The sequence below is a fragment of the Manis javanica genome, chromosome 17 (genome assembly GCF_040802235.1).
Source record: "Manis javanica isolate MJ-LG chromosome 17, MJ_LKY, whole genome shotgun sequence".
Taxonomy (NCBI): Eukaryota; Metazoa; Chordata; class Mammalia; order Pholidota; family Manidae; genus Manis; species Manis javanica.
The window spans coordinates 29606268-29626491 of NC_133172.1; the positions used below are offsets into that span (position 1 = coordinate 29606268).

General features: G+C 36.9%; 1 protein-coding gene across 1 annotated transcript in view; it reads right to left on the reverse strand.

Moving 5' to 3' along the window:
• Nucleotides 1-19142, reverse strand: part of ABCC11 (ATP binding cassette subfamily C member 11) — a 97738-nt gene extending 78596 nt beyond the window's left edge. The window contains exon 1 of the mRNA XM_036996521.2: nt 18473-19142. Within this exon, the coding sequence (XP_036852416.2) occupies nt 18473-18683 (211 nt within the window). The 5' untranslated portion in view covers nt 18684-19142. The remainder of the gene's footprint in view (nt 1-18472) is intronic.
• Nucleotides 19143-20224: the final 1082 nt, after the last annotated feature.

Sequence of the window (20224 nt, forward strand, 5' to 3'; positions counted from 1 at the left end):
TGTGTTTACCATTAATAATGATACTAGCTTGGATTTTTCGTAGATGCCTTTTATCAGGTTAAGGATGTTTCTTCTAATTCTAGTGGGGGTTTTTTTGAGTATTTTTTTTCTTTTCATGAAAGCATGTTGGATTTTGTCAAATGGTATTTCTACATCTATAGACCGATGGCTAGTCATATGTTTTTGTACTCTATTTTACCAATATTATATATTAAATGAATTGATTTTCTGATTTTTAAACAACCTTGCATGCCTGGTATAAACCCTGCTTGTTCACAGTGTATAATTCTTTTTATGTGTTGATGGTTTAAATTTGTTAATATGTTTCTGATGTTACTGTGTCCATATACATAAAAGATACTGCACAATAGTCCTTTTGTCTTCTGGGTCTCTGTCTAATTTTAGAGTTGAAGCTATATGGGCCTCATAGAATGAATCTGAGATTTTCCCACCTATTCTGTTTTTTGGAAGGGTTTGTGAGGTGTTGGTATTAATTCTATTTAAATTCTATCAAAATAGAATTAATAGAATGTAAACATGGCCAAATTCACCTATGAAGCCATCTGGACCTTTTTTAAAAATTCATTTTAATTACTAATTCTGCCTTTGTAATCATTATACACTCATTCATTTTCTATATTTACTTGTGCTGTGAAAGGGAAGCTTAGCCTCTCTGCTGCAGCTGCCTGGTTTATGGCTTCTAAAGCTCAAGAGCAAAGGGCAGGTGAGATGTCAGATGACCTGTGCTTCTTGGACTGAAAATGTAGCCCTAGCCTGGAAGCTGGGTAAGTGGGAATTCCATTTTCTTGGCCATATCCACCCAGCATACAGTTTCCAGCACACTGAGCTGGGAGTTGACATGGAAATCTGGTTATGGCCTAAATGCTAGAGATTCTCATTTCTCTTAAAGAGCTATTAACTTAGCTCTTTTTGAATAAATATTTCTCCATATGCTCTAGGTCCTTAGGGAAGTTTTTACAGACTTTAAACGTTTGGTGTTTTTGTAGTTTAATATTAGCAGCTAAACGCTTGTTTCACTGGGGAGAAGTTTCGATGAGCTCCTTGTATCACCATTCTAAAATTCCTGCCCAATAACCATTTTAAGGGTAGAATCTTTAACATATTAAATAAGGCATAGTTTAGAAAATATAAATACACATTTCCAGTATGATTTTTAGAACAGTATAGATATTTCTCATTCCTTTAAAGACATGTGTATATGTGAAGGAGTTTGAGGTTCTTAGTATTAGAATACTATTAATTCTACTTGCGAAACTATAGAGGAAAGGAAAAGAACAGTAATACATCATAGAGGAAACTTCCTTTAGATTGAAATCTTAATGGAATATTTTCCAAGCATGAGTGCACATGTGTAATTATTTTACATAATAAAATACCAATTTTTGAACACTAATAATATAATGCCACTAGCATAACAATTAAAGCATTACCTAGGATCTGACAACTTGAATGTTCTAAATAAAGTACATAAAGTAAAATTCTAAAATGTACATACATTTATAAAAATACTTAAGGATAAAATTGAAACTCCCAAGTGATATTGTTATGAAGTCCAAGCTCATGCCACTTGCCACATGACATACCAATAAGTTCAGAGAAGACAGTGGGGCAAGGAAAACTTCTTTATTCAGGAAGCCAGCAGACAAAGAAGATGGACTAATGTCCTAAAGCACCACCTTAACTTAGAGTTGATTTCAAGCTGTGTTGGTGGTAGAGTGGTGAGCATAACTGCCTTCCAAGCTTCTTATATTAGGGAGGGGGGAACATGAGGGAATTGAGGTCAGGAGGTGACTAGTCAACCTCAGACATCTAGATGTCTGCAAGGGTGTAAAGATGGTTATGAAACTTCTTGTCCTTGGTTAATCGACTCTAATCATTTTGTTGATGTGGATATGGCCATGATATTCCTATAACTTCTTGATAATCTAGTTGTCATTTTTGTACATATTTCTTTATCTCTTCAAGGGAAGTGTTTCAGGTAAGGGTCTGGTAGCAACAATCTTAAGCCATGAGAAAAATTCCTTTTGATGATTAACAATGTAAACAGTTGCAGGGCTGAGCAAAAGCTTTTTGACCAAAAGATTAAGTCCGCAGAGGAGACAGGTAAATATGAAGGCAGAGTGCCAAGCCTTTTCACTTTGTTGCAATATTATGAAATAGACCTTATACAAATAACTTAAAAATCATATTGTAGTCTACTTAAGTTCTAAATTTAAAGCTAGAATTTTCTATGTAATGTATCTTTCATGAAAGGAAAATATAACTATCTTACTGTTAAAAAGAACAGCAAAATTTTAAATTATTTTTATAGTCTATATTTGCAAAGTAAATACTGGCTTATATTAAAAAAGCCAGGCTTATATAAACAAATAAGTAATCATTTTAGTGAATGGATGAACCTTTCTAATATTAGATATTATGGTCAAGAATTAAGTTATCCAAGGCCTCATTCCTTGATCAAAATATTGAGTGAATATAGATGATCTGGATAAGAAATTTGAGTAAATACCACCACAAGTTTTTGAAATTCAGAAACATATCCTGTGCTGACAAAAAATAATTGCTATACAAACAATAAGTCACTATCTATGAAGAGTTAAATTATAATTAAGGCATGTGGCATAATTTACCTTTAACAGAAGACATGCCCCAAAGATTCATGTATATGTTCATATATAGCCACCTACCATACTTGAAATAAGGACACTAGATTGTATCATTGTACAGCCAGGGTTTCAATATTACTACTTAATATATAAGCCACAGTGATCAACAATTTTTTAAGATCATGTCAAATTCTCCAACTCTTATGGACAGAATGAACATCATTGTTTGCCTGTTCCACTAGTTATTATTTATTTCACCAGAAAGTATTTCATCTCTTTGGAGTTTTATAAGGATATACAGTGCATTGAGATTTTGTGGGGGAATTATATTCTTGGAATTATGTGATAGCACCAAAACAATTAGCATTGGTCTTTGAGGTCAAGCGCCCAATTAATACCTGCAAAAGAAGAACACAGGAGTCTCACAAACTTTGAAATCAATTTTCTGGAGTTGTAAGAGTATTTTTTCTTGGTATTTTGTGGCAAATATATTCCTGTATCTTGATAATTCCAGTGCAAGGATATTTTTATTGATTTATCCATTGCATATAAAAATGTATCATTATTGGTAAGATTAATATACATCTTAGCTTTATATCACATTTTAAAATTGGTTGTACTAATGATAGCTTGGGAGAACTGAGTTAGGGTGATGATTTTCTCTATCAAATTCTAGACCAAAACAAGTAATAATTACTGGTAAGATGCAAGATAGACTAATAGAGAAGTATATAAACTTAAATTTGTTGAGGAAAATTATGACCAAATTTATAATTTAAAAATACATGTAAGACGGGGATGGAAGTGCAGTATGGAGAAAATAATCCATGGTTCTCTAACATCTTTCTATGTTGTTGGATAGTAACTGAACTAGTTGGGGTGAGGACTTAATAATATGTATAACTGGAATCACTGCGCTGTGTACTTGAAACCAATGTAATATTGTATATTCACTATACCTCAATAAAAAATACACAATACATATGACATATAGATAAATGTAATCCTAATGATCATGGCACAAGTTGGCTACTTCCTATGGTCACTTGCTTGTAATGAAGATTCTATGATTTTACAAATTATTGATCAGGAAGTGTGCTCATAAAGGTGTTGTTGATCCCAAGGCAATGTTTGGCTAATTATGGTTTACCAAACTCGTTACCAGTCTAGCAGACCTCCAACAAATAGCTCCCAGGCACTGTTTGGATTGGAGACTTACAGTGCCTCATAAATTCAGCTGACGCAACAGTCAAGAAAAAAACAAAAACACATGAAAAATGTCTTCATACATACAGTAATCTTAGAATTGTGGCTAATGACTCTAAGGTCATATGAGTTTTTTGATGTGGCTCTTGAGCTGGGAAAGACTTTTATTTTTATATTATTTATAATTGTAAGAACTAAAAATTAAGAATGTGTAATGCAGACCAAATACCTAAACTGTTTATTATGTGGCCCTTACAATAAAATTGCTAACCAATGAGACAGAGAAGCAATAACAATACCAAAGCATGTAGCAAGAGAAAGCGGGTTAATGTCAAAATATTTACCAAATTTTATACTTCCAAACCAAAATGTTTAATGACCTTATACAAAGACCTAAGTCTTACTACTTACCAAACATTATACTTGAAGCAAAAATCAAGTTACTTAATACAAAAACCTGAGCCTGACTACCTTATGCTAATAACCAAGTCCAATTATTTAACACATAGTGCACCTTAAAACCAAAAGGCCTGACTTACTTCATACAAAGATCTCTGCCATTTAATCACACTTCACAATGACATGGGTCTAAAGATCTTATGCAAAGACCTGTTTGTTAGAAACTGTGTTAAACAAACTAAAATCAAACTCTAAAGCTTCAGTCATTGTTGAATCAAAATCACCTGGGTAGCAAAGTGGAAAGGAAAAAGGATTCAGGCTCTAGAAGCTTAGTGCCCATCTTGGTGCAAGGACACTCTAGGAGACTGCTTGGCAAACAAAGTTCTTTCGGAGGATACATAGAGGTAGAACTGGTTTATAGTTGTACTGGAGAAGCTCTGGAGATTCCTAAATGTATGGGTTTTTTGGATTTTTTGTTTGTACTCTTGGCCAAGTTAAAGGCTGTGGGATTCATGATGTGAAAATTCCACAAATAACCCCCAGGGTCAGTTTCTTGGTTGATGGTTTTCAACTGACCTAGCTGGCTAGACAATCTGGCTTGATTATATGTCTAAAAGGGGCATAGAAACAATGCTGGAAAAATTCTGTTTTCATCTCTTCCAAATATTAAGATTCTACACACAGATCTTAGGAATTCAGTCTGAAAACAGAGGACAGTCCATATGTTAATGAGGATCCTGAGGAGGTTGCTCATGTTGTTTGTAGTATCCCCAATCCAATGGTTTACTGAACTCTCTTTACCTTGCGGGCACCATATCCTCTGTCTTTTAATAAAAGTCTCCTGTGAGTATGTCCCATGGAGTTTGATAAGTCTTTTCAAATATACAAACTTCAGAGTCTTTGCATATAATCTCAGTATCACTTCCAGAATTGTCAAAGGATTGTGAGACCATAGCTTATTATCTGAAAGATAAAGCTGAATTTATAACTGAGAATTATTTGCAGAAGTGTGGGTGATTGACTGTCATTCAGAAGAGTGCTTATTGGATTGTATTTTTACTGATTACCTGACTTGCAGAAATGTGAGGATGTCATTGATTTGTGCTCACTGAGGTGATTTGCCTTTGAAGGAATATATGCAGTCTTGGTAATTTTTAAATGAAGCATGTATGTTATCTATGTTTATATATTACATATGTGTGTTATGTAATATATAAGCAAAATATATGGTATATAATATATATTATATGTTATATATGTGTTATATAGTATATACATGAAATATGTGTTCTATAACCAAGACATAGAATGTTATAGGGCAAATACTGAGGAACTATGTATGTTTATCTTATTTACAAAATTTTCATGCTTACAACTGAAGAATTATAGGTGTCTAGCTTTAAGAATATTTGATAATTTAAGATATTTTCAAGCCATTCTCATATGATTTTTTAAAATTTACTTGATATCTTTTGACTGTTTCAGCACGTACTATCATTTTTACAAATTTTTATCTATTGACAATGATAGTAATTGAAATTGTCAGGAATATAAAGAATGATATTCTCAACAGGAAATGACTCTGTTTAAACAAATAAAGTAAAAAATAAAATAAAATGAGAAGATTACAAGACCAGAGACTTACTTCTTAATATGCCATAAGCTAGCAGGTTTAAATATCACTCTGACACTTTTTCCACATATAAAAATTTATAAAAATGACATTAAGACTAAATAAATTCTAATTTCTCTGTAAGCTTTAATACACATTAATCCTAAAATCAGTAGAAACTATCTGGACATAAAATGTGATGATCTGAAAAATAAGGGGTTAATTTCACTCATTGTAATTAAGGAAAGAAGCAAGTGCACAAGCAAGCTGATTTATTTGCCCAGATACTGCAGGGGAAAAGGCAAAGGCACACAGAAATGAGCTATAATAGAATTATTCAAATTTATCTGCTTTTATGTTATGAAATATCTTCAACAGCTAACACTCTAGACTTAGCTGCTTAAACTAAGCACTGGAATCAGCTTAATGCTGCATTTAATGCATTGATCAAATCTGACACATGGAAAAACATCAACCTCTTCTAACATGCATTGCTTGGTCTCTTAAAATGTAACAGCCATACTTATCTGAAGGGAATAATTTGTTACATTTCACAGCATATTTCATATAGTAAAACAATCCTCAATATTCCATTGTAATACAGGGCTTTCTCCTAATCCTTGTCACTGTACCACCACAAACACACATGCTTGCTCTGGCATACTTATGGGGGTAGATTGTTGGGATGATAGTTTATATTCTGTTTATTTTATGTCATCATGACGAAAATGTTCAAGGAGAGTAAAATCTAAATAAACTTATCCAGACAGTGAGCTGGTATTATTTTAGATATTGAAGACATTTTGTATTAGTGCATGTTCATACAGTCATTAGAGTAATTAAAAAGGAAGATTTCATGTGTTTCAAAAATACAAACTCTGAACTCTCTTTATAACCACAGTGGCTTATCAGGTTTACTTTTTTCCAAGTAGTCACAAGAATAGAATTGAATTTAAAACATGAATTGCCAAAAACTTAACCCTACATATTTAGTATTGTTGGAAGATGGAATATTAAACTTATATATACAGTATAGCTTTAAGGTAGAATATCATTAAAAGTGTTACTTAAGCATTATTTATGGCAGAAACTAAAGTTAGATTTTTTTAAATAAAGAACTTTAAAAGCTGTTAGCAATAAAATGATCAGTAAAGTTAAAATGTGATATGATTCACATATGAAATGAAATTGGCACCTCATTGTCTGCCATACATAGCAAGTTAACACAATAATTGAGTCTATCATAAGAAATTCATTAAAACAATCCTGCAAAAGAAAAGAAGCAGAATTGAATGGCAAGTGGAACACTGAACCTCTCCAGCATACACACTGAACCTCTCCAGCATACACACACACACACACACACACACACACACACACACACACACAAATAAATTGCACTTAAATATTACTTTTAGTTTTTTATATTAAGAAATATATGGAGAATTCAAGATGGCAGCATAAGAGATGAGACAGAGAACTCCTCCCAAAGCCACATATATTATGACAATATACTTCACACAACTAATCCTAAAAGAGCAACAGGACAGAAGGCTTACATACACCTGGAGAAGACAGCAGACCTCACAAAACAGGGTAAGATACCAAAGCCTTGATCCGGTGGGACACAAGCCCTACCCCACCCCAGCTCACTGGCTGGAGGAAGAGAAAGGGAGCTGGAAGGGGTGGAAGCCTAGGACTGCTGAATATCCATCCCTGGAGATCTGCTGTGGGAGCACAAACCTACATTGCATGGTGCTCTGGAAATTACTGGGGTTGGAAGGATAAGACAGGCAGAATACTTGGAGAAACTTAGATTCCAGCCATTTGTGGAGGACAGGGATCCACATCCGGTCACTTGGGGGCAAAGGAAAGGTGGGTGGTCTGAGAGGCTTCCTAGTAGCGAGAGTGCTGCTGAAGGGGTGGGGTATACATGGAGTTTGTTGTGCAGGAGAAGGGAGAGGTGGACAAGGTTGTCTGGGTGCACTCTGCCCAGCAGGTTGGGAACTTTCAAGGGCTTCAGGTGCTCCATTTCCCTGGCTGGCTAGTCAGCTCTGAAGCCCCCAGCTGTGATACACAGCCTGATGCACCATCCTCCTAGCTTGCTGGCACCAGCTCGACACTGGCAGTCCCTGCCCATGGCAGCTACAGACAGAAAGCACAGAAGCTTACACCTGTGTGCTGGCACACTGGTTCTGACAGTGGAGACAGGCACTGCAGACAGGAAGAGGGAAACAGCTTTTTCCTCCCCCAGGTACCAGCGCTGCTCCCCTGTGACCCCTAATATCACTCCAGGGGCTGAGCAGCTCCAGAGACTAGAGCTTCTGGGCACTAGAGGGCGACACATACAAATATGAAACGTCAAACTTGGTTCAAAAAAAAATTTCACAAACACCAGAAAAAGAGCCAAATAAAAAGGAGCTCACCAATCTTCCTGAAAGGGAGTTCAAAATAAAATTATAAACATGCTCATGGAGGTACAGAAAAATATTCAAGAACTCAGGGATGAATTTAGGATGGAGGTTCAATCATCAAGAAATTACATATCTGAAATGCAACATAAAATGGAGGGATTTAAAAGCAGATTAGATATAGTAGAAGAGATGGTAAATGGAATAGAAATTAGAGAATAGGAATACAAAGAAGCTGAGGCACAAGGAGGAAAAAGAATCTCTAAGAATTAAAGAATATTGGGTGAACTGTGTGACTAATCCAAACAGAACAATATTTGCATTATAGGGGTACCAGAAGGCAAAGAGAGAGAAAAAGGAATAGAAAGTGTCTTTGAGGAGCTAATTGCTGAAAACTTCCCCCATCTGGGGAAGAAGATAGTCTCTCAGGCCATGTAGGTGCACAGATGTCCCAACACAAGGGACCCAAGCAAGACAACACCAAGACATACGGTAATTAAAATGGCAAAGATCAAGGATAAGGAGAGACTATTAAAAGCAGCCAGAGAGAGAAAAAAGATCACATACCATCAGGGTATGATCAGACTTCTCAACAAACCTTACAGGCCAGAAAGGAGTGGCATGATGTATTTAATGCAATGAACCAGAAGGGCCTTGAACCAAGATTACTTGAACCAAGATTACTTTATCGGGCAAGATTATCATTTAAATTTGACGGAGGCATTAAACAATTTACAGATAAGCAAAAGCTGTGAGAATTTACCTCCCACAAACCATCTCTACAGTGCATTTTGGAGGGACTGCTATACATAGGTGGAAGCGTTCCTAAAGTTTAATAGGTGTCACCAGAGGTAATAAAACCACAGTAAAGAAAGTAGAACAGCTAACTACTGAGCATATGCAAAAGTAAATTAACTATCCCCAAGTCAATCAATGGATAGACAAATAGTACAGAATATGATACCTAATATATAAAGAATGGAGGAGGAAGAAAAGAAGGAGAGAAAAAAAGAACATTAGATTGTGTTTGTAATAGCATATTAAGTGAGTTGTTAGACTCTTAGATAGTAAGGAAGTTAACCGTGAACCTTTGGTAACCACGAATCTAAAGCCTGCAATGGCAATAAGTACATACGTATCGATAATCACCCTAAATGTAAATGGACTGAATGCACCAATCAAAAGACATAGAGTCACTGAATGAATAAAAAAGCAAGATGCTTCTATATGCTGCCTACAAGAGACTCACTTTAAGCCCAAAGACATACACAGACTAAAAGTGAAGGGATGGAAAAAAATATTTCATGCAACTAAAAGGGAGAAAAAAGCAGGAGTTGCAGTACTTGTATCATACAAAATAGACTTCAAAACAAAAAAAGTCACTAGAGACAAAGAAGGACATTACATAATGACAAAAGGGTCAATCCAAGAAGACATAACCATTATAAATATCTATGTGCCCAACACAGGAGCACCTACAAATGTAAAACAAATACTAACAGAATTAAAAGGGGAAATAGAATGCAATGCATTTATTCCAGGAGACTTCAACACTCCACTCACTTCAAAGGACAGATCAACCAGACAGAAAATAAGTAAGGAGACAGAGGCACTGAACAACACATTAGAAAAGACAGACCTAACAGACATCTATAGAACTCTACACCCAAAAGCAGCACAATGCACAATCTTCTCAAGTACACATGAAACATTTTCAAGAATAGATCACATACTAGGCCACAAAAAAGAGCCTCAGTAAATTCAAAGAGATTGAAATTGTACCAAACAGTTTCTCAGATCACAAAGGTATGAAACTAGAAATAAATTACACAAAGAAAATGAAAAATCCCACAAACACATCGAGGCTTCACAACATGCTCCTACATAACCAATGGATCAATGACCAAATTAAAACAGAGATCAAGCAATATATGGAGACAAATGACAACAATAATTCAACACCGCAAAATTTGTGGGCTGCAGTGAAGGCTGGGCTAAGAGGGAAGTACATTGCAATACAGGCCTACTTCAGGAAAGAAGAACAATCCCATATAAGCAGTCTAAACTCATAATTAATGAAACTAGAAAAAGAAGAACAAATGAGGACCAAAGTCAGTAGAAGGAGGGACATAATAAAGATTAGAGCATAAATAAATAAAACCGAGAAGAATAAAACAATAGAATCAATGAAAGTAACAGCTGGTTCTTTGAGAAAATAAAAAGAAATAGATAAAACCCTAGCCAGACTTATCAAGAAAAGAAGAGAGTCTACACACATAAACAGAATCAGAAATGAGAAAGGAAAAATCACTACAGACACCAAAGAAATACAAAGAATTATTAGAGAATACCATGAAAAATCATATGCTAACAAACTGGATAACCTATAGAAGAAATGGCCAGCTTTCTAGAAAAATACAACCTTCCAAGGCTGACCCAGAAATAAACAGAAAATCTGAACAGACCAATTACCAGCAATGAAATTGAACTGGTAACCAAAAACCTACCTAAGAACAAAACCCATGGGCCAGATGGCTTTACCACTGAATTTTATGAAACATTTAGTGAAGACCTAATACCCATCCTCCTTAAAGTTTTCCTAAAAGTAGAAGAGGGAATACTTCATCATTCTATGAGGTCAGCATCACTGTAATACCACAAACAGGCAAAGGATCCACAATAAAAGAAAATTACAGACCAATATCCCTGATGAACATAGATGCAAAAATACTCAACAAAATATTAGCAAACTGGATTAAATAATACACCAAAAAGATCATCCATCATGATCAAGCAGGATTTATTCCACGGATGCAAGGATGGTACAACATTTGAAAATCCACCAACATCATCCACCATATCAACAAAAAGGACAAAAACCACATGATCATCTCCATAGATGCTGAAAAAGCATTCAACAAAATTCAACACCTATTCATGATAGAAACTCTAAAAATTGGGTATAGAGGGCAAGTAGTTCAACATAATAAAGGCCATATATGACAAACCCACAGCCAACATTATACTTAACAGTGAGAAGCTGAAAGTTTTTCCTTTAAGATCAGGAACAAGACAAGGATGCACACTCTCCGCACTTCTATTCAACATAGTACCGGAGGTCCTAGCCAAGGCAATCAGAGAAAACAAAGAAATAAAAGGCATCCAGATTGACAGGGAAGAATTTAAACTGTCCCTGTTTGCAGATGACATGATATTGTACATAAAAAACCCTAAAAAGTCCACTCCAAAACTACTAGATCTAATATCTAAATTCAGCAAAGTTGCAGGATACAAAATTAATATGTAGAAATCTGTGGCATTCCTATACACTAACAATGAACTAGCAGAGAGAAATTAGGAAAACAATTCCATTCACAGCTGCATTAAAAAGAATAAAATACCTAGGAATACAACTAACCAAGAAAGTGAAAGACCTATACTCTGAAAACTACAAGACACTCATGAGAGAAATTAAAGAAGATACCAATAAATGGAAACACATCCCGTGCTCATGGATAGGAAGAATTAATATTGTCAAAATGGCCATCCTGCCTAAAGCACGCTACAGATTCAATGAAATCCCAATCAAAATACCAACAACGTTCTTCAACGAACTGGAGAAAATCATTCTAAAATTCATAAGTAACCACAAAAGACCCCAAATAGCCAAAGCAATCCTGAGAAGGAAGAATAAAATGGGGGGAATTATGCCCCCAACTTTAAGCTCTACTACAAAGTCACAGTAATCAAGACAATTTGGTACTGGCACAAGAACGGACGCATAGACCAATGGAACAGACTAGAGAACCCTGATATAAAACCAACCATATAAGGTCAATTAATATATGATAAAGGAGCCATGGACATACAATGCAGAAATGACCGCTGCTTCAACAGCTGGTGTTGGCAAAGCTGAACAGCTGCATGCAAGAGAATGAAACTGGATTATTGTTTAACCCCATAAACAAAAGTAAACTCAAAATGGATCAAAGACCTGAATTGTAAGTCATGAAACCATAAAACTCTTATAAGACAACACAGGCAAAAGTATCCTGAATATTAGCATAAGCAACTTCTTCCTGAATGCATCTCCTCAAGCAAGGGAAACAAAAGCAAAAATGAACTCATGGGACTACATCAAACTAAAATGTTTCTGTATGGCAAAGGACACCATCAACAGAACACAAAGGCATCCTACAGCATGAGAGAATATATTTGTAAATGACATATCCAACAAGGGGTTAACATCCAAAATATATAAAGAACTTACATGCCTCAACATCCGAAAAGGAACTAACCCTATTAACAGCTAGGCAGAGGATATGAAGACACAGTTCTCAAAAGAAGAAATTCAGATGGCCAACAGACACATGAAAAGATGCTCCACATCACTAATGATCAGGGAAATGCAAATTAAAACCACAATGAGATATCACCTCATACCAGTAAGGATGGCCAGCATCGAAAAGACTAAGAACAACAAATGCTGAAGAGGATGTGGAGAAAGGGGAACCCTTCTACACTGCTGGTGGGAATGTAAGCTAGTTCAACCATTTTTAAAGCAAAATAGAGGTTCCTCAAAAAACTAAACAGGAATACCATTTGACCCCAGAATCCCACTTTTTGGAATTTACCCAAAGAATACAACCTCTCAGATTCAAAAAGACACATGCACCCCTATGTTTATTGCAGCACTTTTTACAATAGCCAAGATATGGAAGCAATCTAAGTGTCCATCAGTAGATGAATGGATAAAGAAGATGTGGTACATACACACCATGGAATACTATTCAGCCATAAGAAACAGATCCTACCATTTGCAACAACATGGATAGACCTGGAGGACATTATGCTCAGTGCAATAAGCCAGGAGGAGAAAGAGAAATGCCAAGTGATTTCCCTCATTTGTGGAGTATAACAATGAAGCAAAAGTGAAGGAACAAAATGGCAGCAGACTCAGGGACTCCAAGAATGAACTAGTGGTTACCAAAGAGGAGGGGTATGGGAGGGCAGGTGGGGAGGGAGGGAGAAGGGGATTGAGGAGTATTATGTTTAGTACACATGGTGTGGGGGATCATGGGGAGAACAGTGTAGCAGAGAGAAGGCACATAATGTATCTGTGGCATCTTACTACACTACTGAACAGTGACTGCATTGGGGTATGGGTGGGGACCTTATAATATGGGCAAATGTAGTAAACACATTGTTTTTTCATGTGAAATCTTCATAAGGGTATATCAATCATACCTTAATAAATAAAAAAATAAATAAAATAAAATAAAATAAAATAAATAAAATAAAGTAGAAAAATAAAATGAAATAAAATAAAACAAAATAAAATAATATAATATAATAAAATTAAATTAAAATAAATAAATAAATTATTTCATCAGGGAGTCAGATATCTTCCACGGTCTCTTGGGCCTTGACAGTCTTCAGCTCTCAAACAATATGCATGTCCCAACAGCACACACCGTGGGCTGCCTGCCCTGGGTACTGCTCATCGAACACAGGAAATCCCATTTCGGGTCTCACTTCTAATGTGTCATAAGCCACTGTGTCTTTAAAAATAATTCTCATGCTCTGTTATTCTTGAGTGCATTGCTTATGTCATGGAAGCAAAATAAAATGTATTTATTTCCTGTGTTAAAAAAAAAAGACTAAGAACAACAAATGATGGTGAGGATGTGGAGAAAAGGGAACCCTCCTACACTGCTGGTGGGAATGTAAACTAGTTCAACAATTGTGGAAAGCAGTATGGAGGGTCCTGAAAACACTAAAAATAGAAATACCATTTGACCTGGGAATCCCACTCCTTGGAATTTACCGAAAGAATACAACTTCTCATATTCAAAAAGACATATGAACCCCTATGTTTCTTGCAGCACTTTTTCAAATGCCCTAGATATGGAAGCAACCTAAGTGTCCATCAGTAGATGAATGGATAAAGAACATGTGGTGCATATACACAATGGAATATGATTCAGCCATAAGAAGAAAACAAATCCTACCATTTGCAACACCATGGATGGAGCTAGAGGGCATTATGCACAGTGAAATAAGCCAGGTGAAGAAAGACAAGTACCAAATAATTTCACTCATCTATAGAGCATAAAAACAAAGGAAAAATGGAAGGAACAAAACAGCAGCAGACTCACAGAACCCAAAAATGGACTAACTGTTACCAAAGGGAAAGGGACTGTGGAGGGTGGGTGGGAAGGGAGGGCGAAGGGGAACAAGGGGCATTACGATTAGCACACATAACATGGCGGGGGGGCATGGGGAAGGCAGTATAGCACAGAGAAGACAAGTAGTGACTCTATAGCATCTTACTACGCTGATGGACAGGCACAGTGACTGTAATGGGTTATGTGGTGGGGACTTGATAATGGGGGGAATCTAGTCACCACAATGTTGCCCATGTCATTTTATATTAATGATACCAAAATAAAAAATAAATTAAAAAATTAATTTTTTTTAAAAAAGAAAAGACATGGAACAACAAATGCTGGCGAGGATGTGGAGAAAGGCAAACCCTCCTACACTGTTGGTGGAATTGTAAATTAGTTCAACCATTGTGGGAAGCAGTATGGAGATTCCTCTAAAAACTAAAAATAGAAATACCATTTGACCCAGGAATTCCACTCCTAGGAATTTACCCAGAGAAAACAAGATCCTATATTCACAAAGTTTAGCGCAGCACTATTTACAATAGCTATTTACAAAAGATATGGAAGCAACCTAAGTTTCCATTAGCAGATGAATGGTTATAAAAGTGCTACATATACAGAATGGAATATTATTCTGCCATAAGAAAACAAATCCTACCATTTGCAGCAACATGGATGGAACTAGAGGGTATTATGCTCAGTGAAATAAGCCAGGAGGAGAAAGACAAGTACCAAAGGATTACACTCATTTGTGGAGTATATCAACAAAGCAAAACTGAAGGAACAAAACAGCAGACTCACAGACTCCAAGAAGGGACTAGTGGTTACTAAAGGGAAGGGGGTGGCCAAGGATGAATGGGCAGGGAGGGGGAAGGAGATGAAGGGGCGTTATCATTAGCACACATAATGTAGGGGGGTTACAGGGAAGGTAATACAGCAGAGAGAAGACAAGTAGTTGACTCTATAGCATATTACTATGCTGATGTACAGTGACTGCAAAGGGTGTGTGGAAGGGACTTGATAATATTGGTGAATGTAATAACTACAATGTTGCTCATGTGAAACCTTCGTAATGGATATCAATACCTTAATAAAAAAATAACAAGTATGTGCAAACTCTGAATGCAAACAACATTTGGGTCATGATGAATATCTTCAAACACTATTTCAATTTCAAGGAATTCATGCCGGTATAAATCATTTGATGCTTTGTAAGAACTGAGCCATATGTTCTCACATTCTCTTCATTCAAACTGTTTCTTGGTGGTATATAATTGCATGGCCTACTACACATATATTCTGTAATATCTGTCTCCAGTATGAATTCTATGATGTACTTTAAGCATTGAATTGAGCCTAAAGAACATGCCACATTTGTTACATTCAAAGCGTTTCTCAGCCACATGAATACTCTCATGTACTTTAAGGCTGAACTGAGCCTAAAGGACTTCTTGCATTTCTTACATTCAAATGGTGTCTTATCACTGTGAGTACTCTGATGTCAAGTAAGTCACCCATACACACTGAAAGCCTTTCCACATTCCTTACATTGATAGGGTTTCTCACCGGTACGAAATCTGTAATGTATAGTAAGATGGTGGCTACACCTAAAAGCCTTCCCACGCTTTTTACATTCATAGGGTTTCTCACCACTATGAATTCTCTCATGTCTAACAAGATGTGAGGCATGAGTAAATCCCTTCCCACAATCTTTACACGTATAGTGTTTTTCACCAGTATGAATTCTGTCATGTTGTGTAAGGCTTGAGGCTTGACTAAAGGCCTTCCCTCACTCCTTACTTTCATGGGGTTTCTCACCAGTGTGAATCCTCTTATGTACTCTTAAGGTCTGTAAGATGACTAAATGCCTTTCCACATTCCTTACATTCATAGGGCTTTTCACCAGTATGAATTATTTGATGTACTCTACAGTTTGCATGACGACTAAAGGCCCTCCCACATTCCTTACATTCATATGGCTCCTCTCCATTCTCAATTGGTTGAGACATAGTAAGAGATGAATGTTTTGTATAAATGTTCATTTTTCCTTAGCTCTTTATTTTATATCTGGCTTCCAAATCTAAAATAAGAAAAAAAAGTTTTATTGACTAGAAAATGTTGTGTTGTAGAATTAGAGAAAAATAGAAAATGTCACCCTTTACATATAAAGACTCTAAAATACAATTATAAAACTTGAAAAAATAAAAGGAGAGCTTAGAAAATATTTATGCTGTAGTGCTGATAAATGTTTAACAACCAGCTCTACACACAAACACAACACATCCAATCATGAGGCATTTGCCAATGTCAATGGTGTAAATACTCCCACCATGGGTAATTCGAAGCTATGAATATCACTTTATCCAAACTTAGAATTATATGTAAATTCTTGAGACTAGTGAGCCAGCACATCCACCTCTAATATACTCTTACTATCTAATATATAAATATATACATATGTGAAATTGAAAAAGGCAACTATTTATACACGATCATTTTTCAATTACAATTCCTCTACAAATACATGTTTCTATCACCACGGTTCATTCTCTCCTACACATAGCCAATCCATCTGGAAATCCCCAGAAGAGTATGTCAACCAATTTTTTGACATATACCAGGTATATGCACCAGTCTTAGAGCACTTTGAACATTTAGAGAATTTGGACAAAAGGGGGGACCTGATTATATGACTCTAGAGGAAGGGTACCAGAAATTACAGGAGAAAGAATTGGCAGTTGTGGGCTGAAGAATCAAAGTGTACATGAAGCAATATCTTGAGCAAAGTTGAAATTGTTTAGTAGGGGCCTATGACTCGGAATTAAAAAATATCTTCTTGTAACCAGAGTATGGTATGTATACTATACGTTGAAATAATAACAACACTCTTCAAAATAGAGTAGCAGTAGAATTTAATAACAAATATTAGAAAACTAGAAGTGCTTCCATGTGGAAATGGAAATGCCCTTTCAAAAAATCCTGGAGCACTATGGGAAGAAAAACTGAAATGGAATTATTCAAGTAATTTGCTACACAGAAAATAAGCATCGATTAGAATCTTGGGTAGTTAACTTCACCACTCAGAGAACTTAAAAGTTAAATAATTATCTCTATGAAAGAAAGTGAGTTAAGATCAAATAAATCAAAGAGCTAGCACTTTAAAAATTTGTTAAAGAAAATATTAGGTAAACCAATCAAAAAAGGAGAGCAAAAACAAATAAAATTAAGATATGAAAAGAGGAAAATAAGAACCACTGAGGAATTTAAATTATGAGTACTCTATGAATACTTTTGAAAGTTTGGATAACTTTCTAAGTAAATTCACCAATACTGATCACAGAAGAGAAAGCCTAAATTGACCTTGCTATGGAAGAAACAGTAAACAGCTGCCAGAAAAGACAGTTACAATAAGCACACTTTACACTTCTATTGTAATTTGTCAACATATAGGTATAAAATATGGAAATGCAATAATAGTAAGAAAATTTAATACTCCACTTACATCAATGTATAGACCATTCAGAGAGTAAATCAATAAGGAAGTACTGGTCTTAAATGAGTTGGATCAAATGGACTTAACACATCTATACAGAACATTCCATCCAAAGGCAACAGAGTACACATTCTTCTGAAGTGCACATGGAACATTTTCCAGAAAAGATCATGTTAGTCCACAAAACAGGTCTTAAGAAATTAAAGACGACTGAAATTTTATCAAGCACGTTTTCTGGTCACAATGGTAGGAAATTAGAAATGAAAAACTCTGGAAAATTCAAGTATGTGGGTTGAACAATATGCTCCTGAACAACCAGGTCAAAGGAGAAATCAAAAACGATCTTGAGACAAAAATGAAAATACACCACCAAGGGCTGGTTCTGTGAAAAGATAAAATTGACAGGCCTTTACCTAGACTTATCAAAAAAAGAGAGAACTGAAATAAAATCTGAAATAAAGAGATGTTACAACTGACACCACTGAAATACAAAGGATTATAAGAGACTATTTGAAAAATAATATGTTGGCAACCAAGAAGATACGGATAAATACCTGGAAACACACAATCTAGTAAAACTAGAAGAGGCAGTAGCTTGAGCTCCCGGCGGGCGTCCCGCTTCTCACTGCGGAGCTGCCACGCTCTCTCGCCGTCGATCCGCCGGGCTTCCTCGGCCTCCCCCTTCAGGGAGCGTGCCGCGCTGGCCCAGGGGTCATACTCCCGCAGCGCCTGCGCGGTAGCACGCCGGCCCTTCTGCTCGCTCATGTGCGCACGCACGCACGCACCCTCCCGCCCTCGCTACCCCGAGGCGACGCTAGCCGCCGAGTCCCCGCCGCCCAGGCCCCACCTCCGCGGCGAGCTCGATGACCCTCTGGGCTGGGGAGGCAGCGGGAGCGGGCGGCTGGGGTCGCCAGGAAGAGCGAGGCGGGCGCGGGCGCGGGCTCGGGAGGCGCAGGAGGGAAAGCCAACCCTCCCGGCCTCGCCCAGATGCCCGCGCCTCCTTCCCTAGGAAGCGGCGGCCCGCCTCGCCCCCCGCGCCGCCGCCGCCGCCGCAGCCGAGGTTCCCTGAAGGTCTGCGCCCGGTGGCGAGAGCACAGTCACCGGGGCGTCCCTGCAGCCAGCGGCCGCCAACGGCTCCACGCGCCCGGCGCGCCCACCTCTCGCCGCCGCCTGGCACCGCCACCTTGGCCCTGCCGCGCCCACCGCTCGAATGGCGCGCCTGTAATTGTGAGTTTTTAAGTGCTGCTAGATAATTCTAAAATTAATCGCTTTATAATTGAGATATATTGACATATCGCATTGTGTTAGTTTTAGGTGTACAACATAATGATTTGATACATGTATTACACATTGTGAAATGATTAGAGCAGTAAGTTTAGTTAACATCCATCACTATATATAGTTAGGATTCTTTCCTTCTTGGGATGAGAACTTTTAATATCTACTCTCTCAGCATTTAAACATACAAATACAACATTGTTAACTATATTCACCATGCTATATATTACATCCCAGGACTTCTGTGTCTGGTAACTGTAAGTTTGTAACTTTAGACCTTCACTCACCAAATTGTTCTGTATATGTATGAATTCTCTCTGTTTTGTTTTGTTTTAGCTTCCGAATGTAAGTGATATCATTCAGTATTTGACTTATTTCACTTAGGGCACATCCATGTTGATACAAATGGCAGAATTTCCATTTTTTTTTGTAACTGAGTATTATCCCACTGTGTGTGTGTGTGTGTGTGTGTGTGTGTGTGTGTGTGTGTGTGTGTGTGTGTGTTATATACACACACGCAACATTTTCTTTGTTGATTCATCCATCAGTGGACACTTAAATTGTTTCTATGTCCTGGCTATTGTAAACAATGCTGCAGTGAACAGAGCAGATATTTTAAGATTGTGATTTCACCTCCTTTGGATAAATACTCAGAAGTGGAATTGCTGAATCATGTAGTAGTTCCTTTTTTTATTTTTTACTGAAGCTCCATACTGTTTTAGATAGCAGCAGAACCAATTTACATTCTAACAGTGAACCAAAAGGGAACCCTTTTGCCACATCCTCCCCAACACTTGGTATTACTTGCCTTTGTGATAATAAACATTCTAACAGGTATGAGGTGATATCTCATTGTGGTTTTGATTTGTATTTCCTTGATGATTTAGTGATATGAAGCACCTTTGCATTTAGCCGTTGGCTATTTGTATGTGTTCTTTGGAAAAATGTCTGTTTACATCCCTGCCCGTTTTGTAATTGGGTTGTTTGGTGGCTTTTTTCCCCTACTGAATTATATTAAGTCTTCCTAT